The 18,212-nt window shown below is 42.1% G+C and overlaps 1 protein-coding gene across 3 annotated transcripts in view; it reads right to left on the reverse strand.

Moving 5' to 3' along the window:
- Nucleotides 1-12,921: 12,921 nt before the first annotated feature.
- OGDHL (oxoglutarate dehydrogenase L) overlaps nucleotides 12,922-18,212 on the reverse strand; it is a 109,935-nt gene continuing 104,644 nt past the window's right edge. For all 3 annotated transcript variants that reach the window (XM_074958735.1, XM_074958736.1, XM_074958737.1), the window contains exons 21-23: nucleotides 15,138-15,301; nucleotides 14,203-14,357; nucleotides 12,922-13,124 (exon numbers count right to left, since the gene is read on the reverse strand). In XM_074958735.1, coding sequence (XP_074814836.1) covers nucleotides 13,001-13,124; nucleotides 14,203-14,357; nucleotides 15,138-15,301 — 443 coding nt within the window. In that variant the 3' untranslated portion in view covers nucleotides 12,922-13,000. The remainder of the gene's footprint in view (nucleotides 13,125-14,202; nucleotides 14,358-15,137; nucleotides 15,302-18,212) is intronic.

Here is an 18,212-nt window from a genome sequence, read left to right on the forward strand (position 1 = left end):
ACTGTTATAGAATTGCAACAAATCTTATACAAAATGTGTCAAGTAACATGTCTATGGAAAGGTTATGATTTTCTGAATCATATTTGCTGTATGCTATTTGTATGCATGTATCTTTTTGTATTTCAAGTTACGAGTATTGGCTCTATACCTGCGTTTCAAACGTTTGCTCCTGGGCAACCCACAAGTTATTTAGCCAACACACTGTGAAGGAACTATTCAACTGGAATGGCCCATTAAATAACACTTAGCTCACAATGGAAGACACTCATCTACACTTAATGGACTTTCCTGCTATGACTAAGCGAAATCATGCATGAACGTGTGATTTGCCCATGTGACTCCAAGCACCATCTTGTTCCCTGTAATTTTCCACAGTGAGAACAATGGGCTTCTCTTCACTTGGCAGAAGCTATAAAAGGCCCTGGAAACAGCTCCATTTTGCCTCATTCCTGCTCAAACCTCTGGACTATGAACTTACCCTAATGGGAGCATTCTAACCAATGGACTGAGGACCTTCCAATGATTTGGAAGCAACCAGAGACTTGACTTAAGCAACAAGCCTGAACCAAGAACTTTGCAATTATTGTATGTATTTGATTCTTTTAACCAATTTTAATTCTCACCTTTCTTTCTTTCTATAAATAAACCTTTAGATTTTAGACACTAAAGGATTGTCAACAGCGTGACTTTTGGGTAAGATCTGAGTTATATATTGCGGCTTGTCCTTTGGGATCAGAAGAACCTTTTATTTGATGAAATTGGTTTTAAAGAACCACTCATCTTTAAGTCCAGTGTTTTTGGTGGTGATACAAGGACTGGAATACCTAAGGAACCTGCTTTTCTGACTTATTAGCCAGTGTGGTGAAACAGAAGTTTACTTTTGGTGCTGGTTTGGTATATCTTATGGGAGAATAACCACCAGTTTTGGGGTGTCTACCCTATTTCTCAGCCATTTGTCCTGAATTTGGTATTCTCAGTTGTGACCCATGAAGGCACGGTTATAGCTCACCTCTTTCATACTGACTACTGTTTAGTTGTGATGCACTTCACAAGCCAGGCTATAAGAATGTCCTCATATCTCTACCTTAGGAGGGAGGCAAGCTGCATTCTTCCCATTTTACAAATAAGAGGTTGCACAAGCTTACTTCTGGCAGAACTCAGGTGTCTACCATGGTACATCCAAGTTTCACCCAGAGTGCCTCTCAGTGTGCGCCAAATGTATGTACTTAATAATTGTTCTAACCACTAGCCCACACTTCCCTCGGGGCCAGGAACAGAACCCAGGAACACTGTTCTTCAGTCTATCACGGTTTAGCAAATAGTTGTATAACGAACTGGCAAAACCTGTGTCACATCCCCTGTAGCGGCCAATCCACTCCCCAGTAGACGGAGTGAAAGAGGCTGACACTGTGAAGAGGAGGGTCTAAATACTACTGGTGACCTGGGGTGGGAGCGTATGTTTGCAAGTGATGGAATTTCTGGTTTTTCCCTTTTTAAAACAACTGATTTATTTAATTCACAAAGTAAGGAAAACAAAGTTAAAACTCCTTAATCTGTCAGGTGTTGCACAAATCAGTCATTTGACAATAGATTTCGATTGCTTCCATCACAGAGGGGCAGGTTCAAAGGTTGAGAGGTAAGAAAGCAATTCCTATAGGATCTGCTGGTTATTCCTACATTCACAGGAGTCTTTCTGTGGAGGAAGAGAATACCAATCTGCTAGGAGCAAAGTTAATGGAACACAAATTTCTCTTACTCCTGAACATCGGTAAAGGGAATCAAGATATTTATGGGCCTCCTAATAGGATGCAGAACCAACAGGAACCCTGCAATAGAAATTCTGTTTGTGTTTCATTTGAGAAGGCATCTTCAATTATTATTAAAAACTAGTCCGGTCTCCCCAACCCACCACCAAAGAGGCTAGATCTTAATTTACCTTTAATGACTACATTACTTTTAAATCGCTCACGAAGCAATTGGCTGATGAACTTTATCAATAATTAAATAGCTTTTGAGAAATTCTGCAAAGCAACAAACCCAAAGACATTTTCCTTTCCTGTATAAATCCCCTCTGCCCCCCAGTTTTTTCATCCTCTCTTTTAGGTAATTAACCACATTTTAAAATAATGGAATAACAAGAATGAAAGCTACATCTGAACTAAGTGTCAGGAAGTGTTTAAAATCTGAAAAGATTAAAATAAGAAACGGGAAACGAATGTAGAGAAGTGTCAATATGCAAAAAAAACCTGCTCTTTGCTCATTGCAGCCAAAAATGTTCATTTTGTATTTCAGGGTGCAAGGGATTTCTGATCTTGTTTTTTTACTGAAGACTAAGGAAAGTTAACTGAATCTGTGTCCTTGGTCTTTAATGTTACCCTGTTTCTTAGCCAGAGAATCAGCCTTACGTAATCCGTGGGCTCCATCACATCAATATTCCTGTTGCAGTGCAACACCTTACATGCTGAAATACAAAAATGGCTGAGGGTGGATAAAACAACCCGTTAAGACCTTGATTAAAGTGGGTAGAGATCAGGCATTGAGATTTAAAGCATTGTAAGACATGTAATTTCGCTCCTGAATTGGCCTTTGCTACCACGGAACCTAAAGAAGTGGCAGAGCAACAGGAAACAACATACCCAAGGCACCAGACTCAGCTGCAGCTATTTCATTAGTCTACACGGTTTTCTGGTTTTGGAATGAAATTGGTGTTCATGAAAAGTGCTGAATCAAGAGTCCAGGACCTGAAACCTTTTGTCTACAGAAAACAGGCAGCACAGAAAGCAACAGCGTAATCTTCCCTTGCTTGGCCTGCTGCCATGTCTCATATCCCTTAGGGACCACTTCAAGGGCCAGGAAAGACTGGTCATTCTTAGCCAACAAAGGTGCCACTGGGGATAGAGGAGTTTGAATAGGTTTTATGGAAGCACAATATTCTTCCATCTAAGGATCTCAAAACACTCTACAAAGGAACCTCAGCATGCTTACATGAGGTAGTTAGGTAGCACTATTTTACAGATGGGAAAACTGAAACACAGATGTCTTCTGCATGGCCATGCAACAAGCAGGTAAAAAAGTGATACATAAAACCTGATTACATCAATTGAGCTCCATGTGGGTGCAGTGATTTGAGCTACAGCTCTGATTGCAGGATTGAGGCCCAAATATTACTATTAGATTTGTGTGGAAGGGGCCCCTTGCATTAGTACTATTGGTACTAATATATCCAATAATAAAAGCACCGCTTTCTAAATACTTGAGGCTAAATTCAGTCCTGGCATAAATAGGTGTAACCCCATTAATTTTGCTGCTTGAATGCCAGGACTGAGTTTGGCCCTTAGATTTGCTTTCTACTGTCTCTAAAGCAGTGGTTCTCAATCAGAGGTATGTGTAGCCTTGGGGTATGCAGAGGTCTTCCAGGGGGTACATCACCTCATCTAGACATTTGCCTAGTTTTACAACAGGCTACATAAAAAGCACCAGCAAAGTCAGTACAAACTAAAATTTCATACAGACAATGATTTGTTTATACTGCTCTATATACTAGATCAGTGTTTCTCTAGCTGGGGGTCATGATTTATTTTATAATCATATTGTAAAAATGAGAGAGTTAGCAATTTTTCAGTATCAGGGTGCTGTGACACTTTTTTGTAAACAAGTAGTTTTAAAGTGAGGTGCAACTTACAAGTCAGACTCCTGAAAGGGGTACAGTAGTCTGGAAAGGCTGCGAGACACTGCTCTAAAGAGCTGGTTTCCATCCCTCTCCCAGAAACAAAGTGAAAGGAGTAGAAATAATTTGAAGGCTATGTTAAGTCAGGACTAAATGTGACTTTGACATTCACAATGAACTTTATTAATGATGTAGGACTGACATTTTGGAAATGTATTTTAAGGAAATACCACAAAAATGGTCTCAGCTATAAGCAATGAGGATAACTTTGACTAAAATATGCAGGGTTGGCCTGTCCATTTGCCAGTGAAGTACTACAAGGTCACGGCCACTAATTGGTCAGCTTCCCTAGGATCCACTCATTTGGGATTATAGGCTCCGAGCCTATAAGGTGTTGCGTGACCTGTTCCCCTATTGAAGTCAATGTGTGCTGAGAGTCCAGCAGTGCCCAGAATTGCACTCACAGTAACAAACATGTCAGATTTTAAAAGGTATCTACTGTACTTAGATGGTTGCTGTGTAGTGTCTACAGCCACGTTGTTTCACATTGTATATACTTCATGAGCAAAGCGCATTCAGAACAGGAATAAATGAACTATTTTTTAAGCATGGGTAATAAAGACAAGATCAATAACTAGACAGTTTGTGATTCACAGCGGGATGGATGCCTACCACACTTTATGAACTACTGAGTCCTAGTTTTCCTCTTCTCCCCTCACGCTTTAAAATCAGTGCATGGTCATTCCTGCCCTATCCAAAGACAAAGCGAAGCAGCCATCTTTGTTTAACAGCATTTGTGAAGGCTACAGTGCCTGTTAGAATCAACCTTTTCCCCCCGACTGCTGAGTTTTGTGCCTTATTTTGGTCTTCTGTTGAAATCCAAGCACAGGTTTGTGTTAACACACCGAATTCCGCAGCCTTTAATGTCATAACGAATCACAGCATGTTGAGCTGTGCGAATAATTGATTTTCCAACTCAGCAACTGAGCCCCAAAATGAAGAAGACAGTTTCACGTTACCCAAAATGAAATTTGTAAAAAGTTTTCATTGAGGCAAAAAGTGAAAAAAATTCCATCCGAGTGAAATTAAATGTTTGGGTTTGGGATATTTTTACCTTTAAAAATAAAATTGAAATAAGAATCAATAGGCCAAATCATTTTGCACTGAAACATTTACATGTTTCCAAAAGGCCAAAACAAAATGTTTTAGACTTTTTCAGCCCCCCCGCCCAAATGAAACGATTCAGTGAATTGACACAAATTCACAGAATGTTTCAGTTAACTTCTGCTTCTCCCTTACCCTAGCCAAATACAGCACCCAGCTGTGTGTGTAGTGCCAAAACATGGTGCTGTTCTAGTGAAGATTATCACCGTTTGCAATATCACTCAAGTAAATAAAGTTTACAGCACACAAGTCGAAAGACAGGTTTCAGAGTAGCAGCCGTGTTAGGCTGTATTCGCAAAAAGAAAATAAATAAATAAATGGAGGAAGAAAAGGCTTCCTTTAGACTTGTAAAAAGAAAAGGAGGACTTGTGGCACCTTCGAGATGAACAAATTTATTTGAGCATGAGCTTTCGTGAGCTACAGTTCTCTTCATGCATCCGATAAAGTGAGCTGTAGCTCACGAAAGCTCATGCTCAAATAAATTTGCTCGTCTCTAAGGTGCCACAAGTCCTCCTTTTCTTTTTACAAGTCTAAAGGAAGCCCTTTCTTCCTCCAGTTATTTCAGAGACAAGGTGGATAAGAGAATATCTTTTAAAGAGCTCAAAAGTTTATGTCTCTCACCAGCAGAAATTGGTCCAATAAAAGATATTACCTCACCCACCTTGTGCCTCCTGGGACTGACACAATACAACATCCTAGCTATTTGAACAGACCTGCTACTACAACGGTTTGTGTCCTCTTTTCAGGATTAATGTATATACAGAATTCAGGATACCTTAGGATTTCATGTGCATACATAGTCTCACACTAGGTTCGCTACGTAACTCCATTCTAGTCAAGTGTGCCAACAAGAAGTTTCAAAAATCAGGGGCTTTTAGTTTATTGAATGACACTTGGAAAACATTAGTTTCAAAGAAAGGAAGGTAAAAGTTGTTGGGTTTTGTCTAGAGTCTCTTCTCCGGATAGTTCTTGAAGGTTTTTAGAGGGGTGGGGTTTTTCCGTTTATTTTTTGGGTTTGTTGTTAAAAATCGATGATCAATGAACAGGCTCTGCCATTTCTTTTCCAGTCATAGATGTTACCTCGCATTGCCTTAGGATGAGTGCAAACAAAGTTTGAATGGTCCCATCATTTTAAGAAAGTGATTTCCCTTTGTTATGGCAGACTGGTGATGCAGACAACAGACAGCAAAGCGGAAAGGACCCATTCAGCTAATAATGTTAAAAATCATCAAACTCTTAATTTTCTTTATTACAGACTGGAAACAAAAAATTCATATCACAGGCTGTTCACCCAAGCAATCTACTGTGGATACACATGGTAAGAGATCGCACTGGCAAATACGACAGAATGGATACGTTCTTATGCTGTGGTGGTTTGCATTTTTCCTCCTGAGTGAAGAAACACCTTGATATGTCACTTAATAATGACTCAGGTTTCAAATGCAGAAGATTTGCAGGATGGGGCCTATAATACTTGACCTCTTTCCAAGCACTATACAAATATTAACCACTTCTGTTTTACATAAGATACACTAGCCCAAATACTGCACGTGTTAACAGCCTTCTGTTTCAAAGCGTTCAGGGAGACATCTAGCTTATTTCATTTGTTTAAAAAGGAGTGGGAAATGCCAAGCCTCTGGCTCTCCGTGGAAACTTGAGTTTGGAATTAATACACAAGCACTCATTTTTAGGAGCCTTCATTCAAGGTCCACAAATGTTTTTTTATTCAGAAGTCATGTTCCGGCACAGCAGCAGGATCATACATTAATGAAACTAAAACAGAGCTTGGGCATTACTGGCAGGATTTTGGCTATTCATTGTCATGCTTTATTGCTAATGGTGAGTCTCAACTGAGAGTTTTGAAAGTTTACTGTCTAGTGAGTGGAGCCAATAGCAAAAGCCTAAGCAGTAGAAACTTGCTAAGTAAATAACCTTTTTGAACCAAAATGTTACTCCCAAGAGGCCTCTAACAGCTGTTTAAAATAAGGCTCTGATAGTTTATAAATATGCTTTGATTTGGCACAAAGTAATGTACTCATTACACTGCTCTAATTTTTTTTATTAGGTAAATATTTTATTTTAACCTCAGTGTCATGCAATTATTTTTAATCAGATTGTTCAAAACCATCTACTGCTTTACTTTTTTCTGCCCTATCAAATAGCTCAATTCCATCCCTTTTACTAAAGTGAAATGACCTCCACTAAGGTAGAAAACAGACAGAGAAAGCAGACAAAATGAGAGATGCCAGCACTTTTATGAATGGGATGCTAATACCAATCCTCAAAGGAGAAACTGTCAAAAAACAGCCATAAGAGAATTTATACATATATTTTTTTACATTCTTGGATGGATTCTTTTTAAAAAAAAACAGAATGCCACAATCTAAAACACAATGAAAATGGAAACCTGTCATTCACTACTTTTATTTCTATGTTAATTTTGTTTTCTACTTTTGTGAATACAGAGCCATGCGTGCATCTATCACAGAAATGAAGACTGAAATATTTCATGTTGTACTGAGATGGCACACAGAGTACAATAAATAGTCCCACCATTATTTAGCTGCACCCACTTGCCACTGAAATATGCATTTATAACAGCATTGAAATAACAGTCAGCGGCCACAATCCAATGCAAGACTAATCATGTTCTCAGCTATAGGAATGAATAGGAGACAAATTTGACTGGTCTAAACTTGCAGTAATTTCCCAGCATCTATAAAGATTGTTAAACTTCAAAGACTGAATCAACTATTATGTTTCAGAGGTGAGAGAAGAACCCAAGACATGCAGCCCAATTTAAAAGGGACACCATTAAGGCTCTTGAATGTACTAAGCTTGGTTTTGGAATCCAGGGATAGGTGAGCATCTCATCACTTTGTACATCTACTCTGGCAGATGGATCATTCCACTAACCTGCTATCTCGCAGGCAGAGGGGACAGATCGGAGGAGGTGTACACCTGTTTGTGATGCTGAAGAAAGCTCGTGTCCTGGTTGTGTTCTTGGCTGAAACTCTCAGCTGCTAAGTTCAGTTTTAACGGGCTACTGCTCACTTCGAGGAGAGGATGGACTTTGAGATCTGAAGGACAGTTAAACATCAATAAACTATTTAAGAAAACACAGTAGGATAAAGTCTGGCCCATCAATCCTGGTGACATCACAGGCCAAATGGCAGCAGCAGCAACAACACAGGGGCAGACCTTATTGCCCACAGACCAAGCACACCCCAGCACCGCAGTACACAAAGGCTGAGTAAGCATAGTTTGGGCAGGGAATCCAAGATGGGTTGAGGGAAGAATTCCTTCAACTTGCTTCCCAGTGGCTTGACATGATGTTACTGAATCACTGCTTAGCTGCTACCACTGCAGCCCCTGGACTGTAGCAGCAACAGGGAGGTATAGTCATGTGGTGGAATCACTGGCCACGCTTCCTCCCCAATATATAGCAGCTGTGAAATACCCCATACAGCCTGTGGCCTCCTACCCTGCACAGCTTACTGTGGTGATCCTGCAACTGTCTGCACCTGCAGGAGGAGAGGACTGCACGTGGCCCAAGGAAGGGAAGATTCACTGCCACTGCAAGACCTTCAGGGCTGGAAGATAACAGTTAGAGTCCAGCAGAGGGACAAGCCAGCCGTAGTTGCCAGAGAAGAGGAGGAGTTGTTGTGCTCCTAGGGAGATCAGCAGCTTTCATTAAAAAATCCTGCATGTGAAACTAGCTCACCTGAGGTTAGTCTGCCTGCTCCAGATAACCCACTCAGAGCTGCTGGCCCAGGGCAGGAAATAAAAGTAGAGGAAGCCAGGCTTCTGATACCACTAAATCCTATGCTCTAGGACAGTGGTCTCCAAACATTTTTAACCGCGCACCCCATCAATAAAATTTTTTTGAGCACCCCCCATATATGCATAAATTATATACTGTACTAATATATTATGTAAATTATAAAACATACACAAAAAATAGAAATTAAAAAACAATGATAAAGATGAAAAACTGTTTTTAAAATATTTTATTTTATTTTAATTTTATTTTTGAAAATCTTAGTTTAACACTTTGTGATACAGCTGGTGCTCAGGGTGGGGTGCGGGGTCTGGGAGGGAGTTAGGGTGCGGGAGGAGGCTCAGGGTGGGGGTGTGGGAGGACGCTCAGGGCTGGGGCAGGCAGGAGGTGCAGAGCACTTACCTGGGGCAGCTCCTGTTTGGTGCAGCACAGCACCACCCCCAGGGCCACGATTCTGGGAGCTGCCCCCCCCAGCACAGGCAAGGCCACCCGGAATGCCGGGGCTTTAGGGCCCTGGGCTAAGGGGGCCCCGGGGCCCCGGCCTGCAGCTCTAAAGCCTCTCTCGGAATGCAGCCCTGCGAGCACGGGCCGGAGGACTCAGGAGGAGCAGGGGCAGCCACGCAGCCAGCGGACGGAGAGAAGCAGCGCTTTCCCGTTCAAAGCGCCGCTTCTCTCTGGCCGGCTTTGAAGGGCAAAGTGTCGCTTCTTTACGGGCCCGAGGACTCAGGGCTGCTCCTCCACGGGCTGGAGGACTCAGGGCCGCCCGCCCGGCGGTGCTCCTCCTGCCGCGCTGCCCTTTTGCTCCAGCGGCCCTCCTCCTGCTGCGCCCCCGAATCGATCGTCTTGCGCATCCCCTGCGGTGCGCGCACCCCACTTTGGAGACCAAAGGAGAGAACAGGAGAAGGGGCAAGACATGACAAAGCAGGGATCAAATGTCTTTTCAGTAGCACTCTGGCAGACTGTTTAACAAGCAGGGTCTCTGTGGTAAAATTAGCCACTATTTCCCCAGAGGTGCTCCCCAGGGTTTGACCCTGGCCTGCCAGGCTGGCTCTATCAACAAGTGGTTGGTCCCCTGGCCCTAACAAGGTCTTCTAAAGACAGCATGTTTTCCTTTCTTTGGCACAAGAGGTGCCTATGACAGCAGAAGCAGCAGGGACTTATTACTACCAGGAGAATGAGACAAAACAGAGGGGTCAAATATCTAAAATTAATGTACATTGTTTTTCCTTCTGAGCTATCTATATTGCACTAATGAGTGCCTTACAGGTTAATTACGTGTTCAGAAGAATCTTCTCTCTCACCTATAGCTTCCTCTCCACACCTCCTCCCTGCTCAGATTCTGCCCTCCCTTCACCTCTTCAATGCCCTCTTTCATTCATCCAGCTTTAAAAGAGGGGTCAGGAAAGAGTCAGTCCAGCTTGATATGCAAAAGTGAAACTCTGAAGCATAGGTAGTAAAATGAGGATGGGTAACATACTTTGCAACTATCTAATTAGAGCCACATGCAATTATTTTGCCAAGTTGCTGGTCAACATTTTTGTGATTTCACTGCATGTGATTTTGCGCCTTCAAAATGTTTTTTTTCCACAAGGCTCTAAGAATTTTTTTTTTTTTTGCAATGTCATGTTGGGATATGAAGTGCGTCTTCATCTGAATACTATTTTGAATTTCAAAACTGGATTATTTATCAGAAAACAGGGACTATTTTTTGTACGAACATGAGCTCCTGCTTAAACTGCATAATGTGCTAACATTAGCATGTAACTCCATTTGCAAGTTGAATCAAGTTAAAAATGTTGTCTGCAGGGAAAAAAAAGATCCTGTTTTCAAGGTAACAATGAAATTTTTGAAGGTTTTGACTAACTGGACCGTTTCCACAATCAAACTGTCACCACTGTTTTCAAACTTCACTGCAAGCATTTTGCACAGCCCCAGTTTTCACTCTTGGGTATTTGTAATGATTTCAGGTACCTACAGAAACCTAGAAGAATCACACACCTTAAAAACACAAGGTTCTACCTGGCAGCATGTTTCAATCACATCATCTCAGCTTCTATTCCTCTAAGCCTGAAATCATGCTGTATGTTAGCTGTTTTAAGAGAAGATCAGCCTGGCTGTTGGAAATGGCTAGTTTTTACATCCATATTTCAGATTCCAAGGAAGTCAGTATCTGAGGAGGCAGTTAAGAAAATGAAACAATTACAAGTCAATAAAAACTCAAAGGCCGTGGGGCAGTGAGCAACAGCAAAACCACCAAACCTCAAAAAACAAGAGGCCCAATTCCCTTCTCATATCAGTATAAATGAAGAGTAACTCCATTGCTGTCAACAGTTACTCCAGCAAAAGTGAAGAGAATCAGGCTGGAGACTTAGCATTGCACAGAATAGGGAACCATACAGAGAAAACTGACTTTCCATCAAAAGTGAATAAAGGGCCAAATCTTTGTTCCCCTTACCCCAAATGGGCATGAAAGCACCTAGAGGGAAAAAAGCCACATTCTGGCAGTAAAATGGAAGAATGGGCTTGTCTAGAAGCAGAGAACCTGCATAGAAAGACTCTGTACTATTTTCTCTGCCATGATGCTTTGAATTGTGGGCCGCCACAGGAGCGGAAATGGATCCATGCATAACCAGCTGATTTCCTTTAAAGTCCCTTACCATCCTGTGCGTTCTCATGTCTCTCCAGCTGCTCTGTCAATTGTCCCTTTGTGCTGACTCTCTTCTCCTACTGCTAGCATTCCTCAAGGTTCTGTTCCTGGTCCCGTTATGTCCCACATCTACCCCTCATACTCGTAATCCCAAAGCTTCAATTCTACAGCAGTGACTCCCAAATCTACCTCCCCCATCCCTGACCTCTTCTGTTTTATCCAGTCTAATCAGCCCCAATTTAATACAGAAAAATTGAGCTTATCTTTCTGCCTAAACCCTTTCCCCGCTTTCTTCCTGCTTCACTGCTGTAAAGGGCACCCCCATCCTCTAAGGCTCAGAGCCTTGGAGTCAAATGTAGACTCCTCTCTTCAGAGGCCATCACCAAAATCTAGCTGGTTCTCTCTCTACATCATCTTAAAATAAAACAAACCCATACCCAAGCCAATTGCTACAGCTAACACAGGTGACTAAGGTGACAGCAATGGCAACCTTCCCTTTATGGCTTTGCTTTGCCCCTCCTCACCACCCTCCAATGTATCCAAATGGCCACTGCTAAAATCATCTTCCTTGTGTGCTGCTAGGATCATATCATTCCCCTCCAGTTGCTTCCTCTTGTCACCATGTTCAGACTTCTTGTCCTCAGCTTCAAGACTCTGCATGACTCCACCTGTGGCCACATCCCTGTGCTAATTATGTATTATCTACTACAGCAATGCTTACCAACCCCAACAGAGATTAAGTCCCATTTTGCTAGGCACATAGATATACATGGAAAGAGACAGCTCCTGCCCCAAAGGGCTCACAGTCTAAGTAGACAAGACAGACAAAAAGTGGGAGACATTATTCCCATTTTACAGAAGAGAAACTGAGGTGCAGAATAGTATGTGACTTGGCTCAAGGTCACACAAGTAGTATGTAGCAGAGCAGAGAACTGAACCACACATTTCTAAACGCCAGTCCAGCAGCTTAGCCCCAAGCCCACCTTTCCTCTCCATCTATTCTTATTTCCTTCACTCAACCCTTTCTGCCTCACTATTTCCTTCTGCTCCCAGGCTTGTCCTTGGTTTTTCATCCTGCTCCGTGAGTCTGAAACTTCCTCATTTCTCCCTCTTCATTCAGAGCTCTGAAACTCATTTCTTCCACAGATCATTTCAACATTGTCCCACCAGAGCAATGCTACCACAGCTCTGTCACTATACATACCAAACCCGCCGTGCTCTATGATGGAAGCAATCTGCTGGCCAGGTAGGGCATTTCCTGTCTGAATGGCCTTCTGTCTACTGAGACTGTGACTCTTTAGATCGGGGATCATGTCTCCCAAGTGCCAAGCACACTGTTAGCGCCTCCAATAGCTATGAAGAGTTGGTCAATTAACTATGTTGCCTAGAAAAGGAATTGCTTCAATTCAACTTAAGGTGGGAACTGGGTGTCCTGTGACTCCAGGAGACTAATATACTTTCCCCTAACTCCTCACCCCTTTAATTTTTTCCATTGTTTTGGCCTTATTACCCTCAGAGCAGCCCTATACCTGGAGTTACCTTTTACAGACATTTGTAAAGGCTTTACTCCTTCATTCATTCCCCAGTTTGCCTACAGTGCTTTAGAGGGGAAGATCTACTCACAACCTATTTTCTTAGAAAGCCAAAAACCAAAATCCTCAATAGTTTTCCCATGTGCTTTTATTTACTCCTTTGGAAGTGCTGTTTTATAACAATTCTGCATGGAGATCGTGTCTCAGAGTCAGAACATCTTTCCTTCAAAGGCCTCCAGGTTGAAAACTGTGTCCAGAAATCTCCTGAGCGACACCAGGTGAGCATTCTTGTTACCTGTGGCGGGAGCAGCAGCTGGTTCTCGGCCAACATACCTTTGTAACACAAGAGACAATTGGGTAGACAACAGCGAGGAGAGAAGAGATAGAACAATAGAACTAACAAGGATGCGTACATGTAATGTAGACAGAATACACTGCTAAACAGCAGCTTTAGACAACACGTAAGTATAAGACAAGAAAACTCTCCTGTTTTCTTGCTTGGAGGCATGGAGACTTGCTCTCATGCCTCCAGTTCTAGCTCCACTGGAGATTCGAAGTGATATTGCAGGTTTCTGGTTACAGAGCAGACGGTCAGCTGGTGTAGATCAGCATAGGTTCCACTGGCTTCAACAAAGCTATGACAATGTCATCAGCTGAAGACCTGGCCCAACAGATCTATCTGAAGTCTGGGTCTATGTGGGTGGAGGAAGGGGTGGCTTTCACTAATTAGATAGGCTGCTATTGGCGAGGTAGGGACCAGAATCGGATCATTCTTGCACCAATGTCCCTACAGTGAAATAGGAGCAAACAGGCTGGAAAAATAATTGTGAAGGGAGCTTAGTGGCTTAGATATTGTTCCATTCAATGGTTGTTTCCTCCAGAGAAGCACAATTTGAAATGGGATTTTTAGAAGGGAAAAATAGCCCATTCAGAAGTACAAAAGATAAAACATAAGGCATGAAAGTGCGATAGGGCCAAACAATATAGACAGTGGTGAAGAGCGTTGGCTTGATAAATTGCTTTGGATTTTTATTTAACTAAAAATGAAGTCACCTGTTAGAGACTCTGGTTTGGGATGATCACCAGGATCTCACGATTTAGGATAGCAGAGATGGTTAGAATGTACTGCTGTACTGTTTATGTACTGACCCACCATAGTAGGTGAGCAATGCAGGTGCAGACCAACCAGAGCAAGGGAGTTCGGTGTGGACCACACACTGGGGCCATAAAGACCAGGTTGAAACAGAAGAAGGAGGGAGATGGAAGCCTCGAAACTCAGACCTTTCAAGGTGTGTAGAGTTTGATTATTCCATACATGCATCACCCCATCTCAAAGCAACAAACCAGTAAGAAGCCTGGAAGGCAAAATCATGCCCGTGATGCAAAGGAAACATGGAAGTAAGTCTCATACCATATGGGCCGAGTGTGATTCACAATGGTGCGGAAACGAGGTTTGACGTAGTCATAGTAGCCAATGTTCTTGTGCTCTTCCTGACACCACACTAAGTCAGCTCCAGGATATTTCTCAAGCTCTTCCTTTACCAGATCAAAGGGGAATGGAGAGATCTAAAGAGATAATACACTGAAAACACATGGCAATGCTTTCTTTTACATGGACAGATATCATGTAAAGCAAGGTTGTCCATGGCAAATATTGGGCACTGCAATTGTTACTATCCATTTACTACTAAGCTACCTAGTACCTGTATGTTCTTGTAAATTATTGCACTTCATTCTAACAGAGTAAATATAAGTAACTATAATGTAAAAATTAAATTAAATTAAAAGACAAATAACCACATTCTGCAATGTCACAGTACTCACTACCATTGGGAACAACCAATATAAAAGCACACTTTTCTGCTACTCTGGAGTCTAGTTGTTATGCACAGGGCTTCAGGGAAAATGTCTTCTGTAGCACTTAATCCTTTCCCAAAGATGCTTTGGGAAAACTGGAGAACTGTACTATTTGGTCATTCTTGGCAAACATGACCGTTTTCAAGACACACTTTGATCTAGCAAACTGAGCATGGGGCTAGGAGCCAGAAGCTACCAAATTCTAATCCTGGCTCTGCCACCACTGATTTGCTATACAGCCAAGGCATTTAACCTCGCTGGTCTCATTATCACTACAATAAAGATAGGAAAACTAGTCCTTCCCTAGCTCACAAGGGGCTTGTGAGGATTAGTTGATGTCTTGGAAGATATAACATGCTATACAAATGTTAAGCATGATCATTATCATCATGTCTTGCAACTGCTAATTATTTAAAAGTTGGCTCAGTCACAATCCTTGGCTGAGATTCTTCCCAAAGCCTGAGTTTTCAATAGGTTCAGGGCACTCACCTGCTCCAGCCTAGTTATAGCCACTTGTTTCTCCAAATCTTGATTCTTTCTCTCTCTAATGAGATCATAGTACACCTTCCCTGTGCAGAAAATCACCCGCTTAACCTCATTCGGTGCGTGCGCTGCAGACCCATCCTCAGGAATCACACGCCTGAAACTGGTACCTAGTCATACCAAAAATTAAAATAAAAATGCATTCTTCTAGTGATGGTCACATTCAGTCAAGAAATTCTACTGAGGCCGGCCCTATCTTGGGTGATCCACAGAGTAGTTGTCACAGTGCTCTGTACCCAAGAGACTGTATCACCCCATCCTCTATATTCCTAGATCTTTTCAGACTCCAGATTTCGACATAGGTTATTTAAATACCATCCAGTTCCAAGAGGGAGCGCATTAAAGGGTTTCTGATAAACAGCTCTTCACAACTAAATGGGACGGACGACTTCAAGACTGGTATCTTTCTTGTCATGCCCAGGTACTAGGCTCACATTATCACAGTTCAGGAAAACTGCACCTGTATTTCCTCTCAGTGGTCCAGCAAGGGCACCCACTCTCATGCTTCCAGCTCCCCAGCCCTTGCCTTCCTTGGGTGGAGACCCTCATCTCACCCCCTTCTGATAAGGGTATTTCTAGGCTGCACAGTTCCTGTCTGCACTGTGTTATTCCCAGGAAAGACAGGCTACCCAAGCATCTCTGCTTGCTTTCTCTTCAGAAACAGCTAACAGTCTGACTGCCCCCAGTTACAGATACCACACAGCTCTTTCTATGCAAGCCTATTTTATTCTTGAGGTAAAAGCACTTCAGAAACACAACAGAACCTACACACATGCTAATAAGCTTACCTGAGATCACCCTCTCACTCTGATAAGGGTTCTGGTTGGTGACAAGTCCTTCCAACCCTTCTCTAAGAATTGAGGCTCACCTTGGACCAGGGGTTCTTCCTGTCCATTTGTTGGGCCAGAAAGAAGGCTCTGAACCAGTTTAAAACCAGCTATTTATCAAAAATCCTCTCTTTGTCTGTTGGTCCCTAGAGAATCCAGTTTGAATTAGCATACACAGGCCTCTTAAGGGGATGGAATTTCTCTGGGGATGTTACAACATGAGTGAATTTACCTAATCACCTCCTGCTGTTTTCCTATTTACCCTTCCAATGGAAGTATCCACAGTCCCTCAATTACACACAGATGATTGCATTTTTAAAGTAATGCACCCCAAAGATATTAAAAACTCAATTTAATAAGGTTTAACTCAATTCAATAAGGTTTGTCCAGGATATTACCGGATATTGTTAGTCTGTCCCATACATCACCTATTTATAACCTGTATTTTTGGTGTTGAGGAGCTGGTGTTGAGGAGCTGGTTTAATAGCACCGCATAGCTGACCTAGGTGCATTTTTAACAACTAAACATTCCCCCTTAAAAAAAAAATCTTATTTCCAAAATAATCTTAGCTACAGAATTAAGTAAATACCTCTAGAAAGCCTGCAAGAATGCTTGGTATATGCTGAAAATTTACTTTTCATTCCAGTACAATAGGTTTTTAAAAATTTGTGTTTGTATATATTACAAGTCTGTGCACCAGCAAAAACCTTCAAATAGCCAGAACGGATGGTTATAATGGAGCTTCTATTATGTAAGCAAGTATATAACTAGCTTCAGAGTAGCAGCCGTGTTAGTCTATAGCCGATGAAGTGAGCTGTAGCTCACAAAAGCTTATGCTCAAATAAATTTGTTAGTCTCTAAGGTGCCACAAGTCCTCCTTTTCTTTTTACATAACTAGTGTCTTTGTTGTATTCTGTGATCAAGACTTCTGTTTGAGACATTAAAACAGAATTATCCCAAAAGAAGAATTAATACAGTACTTGGGCATACAGCTTTGAGTACTGGGATACAATTTAGGCTGCTTATCACAAAGGACTTCCTGACAGTGGGATGCATTTTCCCTGTGGAACAATCTCCCAAGAGAATAGGTACAAGCCCTTTTGCTTGGGCCACATAAAACTAGAATATACAATAGGGAGTAATTCTAGATGGTCTAATAGGTCTCATCCATCGTTCGCTTCTATGATTGATACAGAAATAGTTTTAATCATCCAACTGTGAGGTTGCAAATAGCAGCATGACCTCCAAGTCTGAACCAACACAACACACCCACTTACCAGGAGAATAAATGCGTCATTCATCTTAGGGAGCAAAACAGGCATAAATGCATGAAAGAAAAACTGATTTATGTCAGAATTATCCAGTCTGACTGAGAACCAGAGTTCATCATTAAAGACGACTCAGAATCAGTGCTTTATTGGGTCAGCTGGAGCTAGACTCCTCAGCCTTCACAGATATAAAAGAAAGTCATCTACAGCAGTAACACAAGTACATCTGAATTAGCAATTAGCGGCTTTGGCCACTATTGTGGGCTAACGTAAAATCGATGGGGAACCCAGGAAATAAATGAAGAGTGGACAGCATATAAGGGAACCAGACCACAATTATTAATGAATCCCAAATTTCATTAGTGTCAGGTTTCCAGACTGACTAATTCTACGGGCTACAACACAATCAAATCCAGGAAAATCCCTTTGATGATTGGCACTGCATTCATACGAAGGACACACTGTCTTTTCCTAGTGACAACATCCTCAAGAAGAGGAGAATGGAACAAAGTTGAAACCAAGCAAATACTTAATGGCAACAATTGCTTCATTAATTACTGTGGAGGATGGTGCAAATGACACACAGGTTACAAACCTAAGGTCTAAGGAGATGAAAATCTGACCAATAATTTTTCCTTTAAACACAATGCTAGAATACCAGTGTGTCCAATGATTCAGCTTTAGGCAGAGGGCCCTGCTTGTTTGTTTACGCTTTCTGATCACTCAGCTATTCTGCGCCTCTCCCTGCATGTGCCACATTGGGGGGCAAATTCACACCCCCTTTCCTTTTTTCCTGGTTGCATGGAGATGGTGGGCTTGCCGCCACTGCCTCCTGGTGCTGTCCAGCACAAAGAGCAAAGCTTCAGACTGCCAATCACTGACTTAACGCCTCACTTTTACTGGCTAGGATCTTGCTTTAGGTTAG

The sequence above is a fragment of the Natator depressus genome, chromosome 7, assembly GCF_965152275.1.
Source record: "Natator depressus isolate rNatDep1 chromosome 7, rNatDep2.hap1, whole genome shotgun sequence".
NCBI classification, from domain to species: Eukaryota; Metazoa; Chordata; order Testudines; family Cheloniidae; genus Natator; species Natator depressus.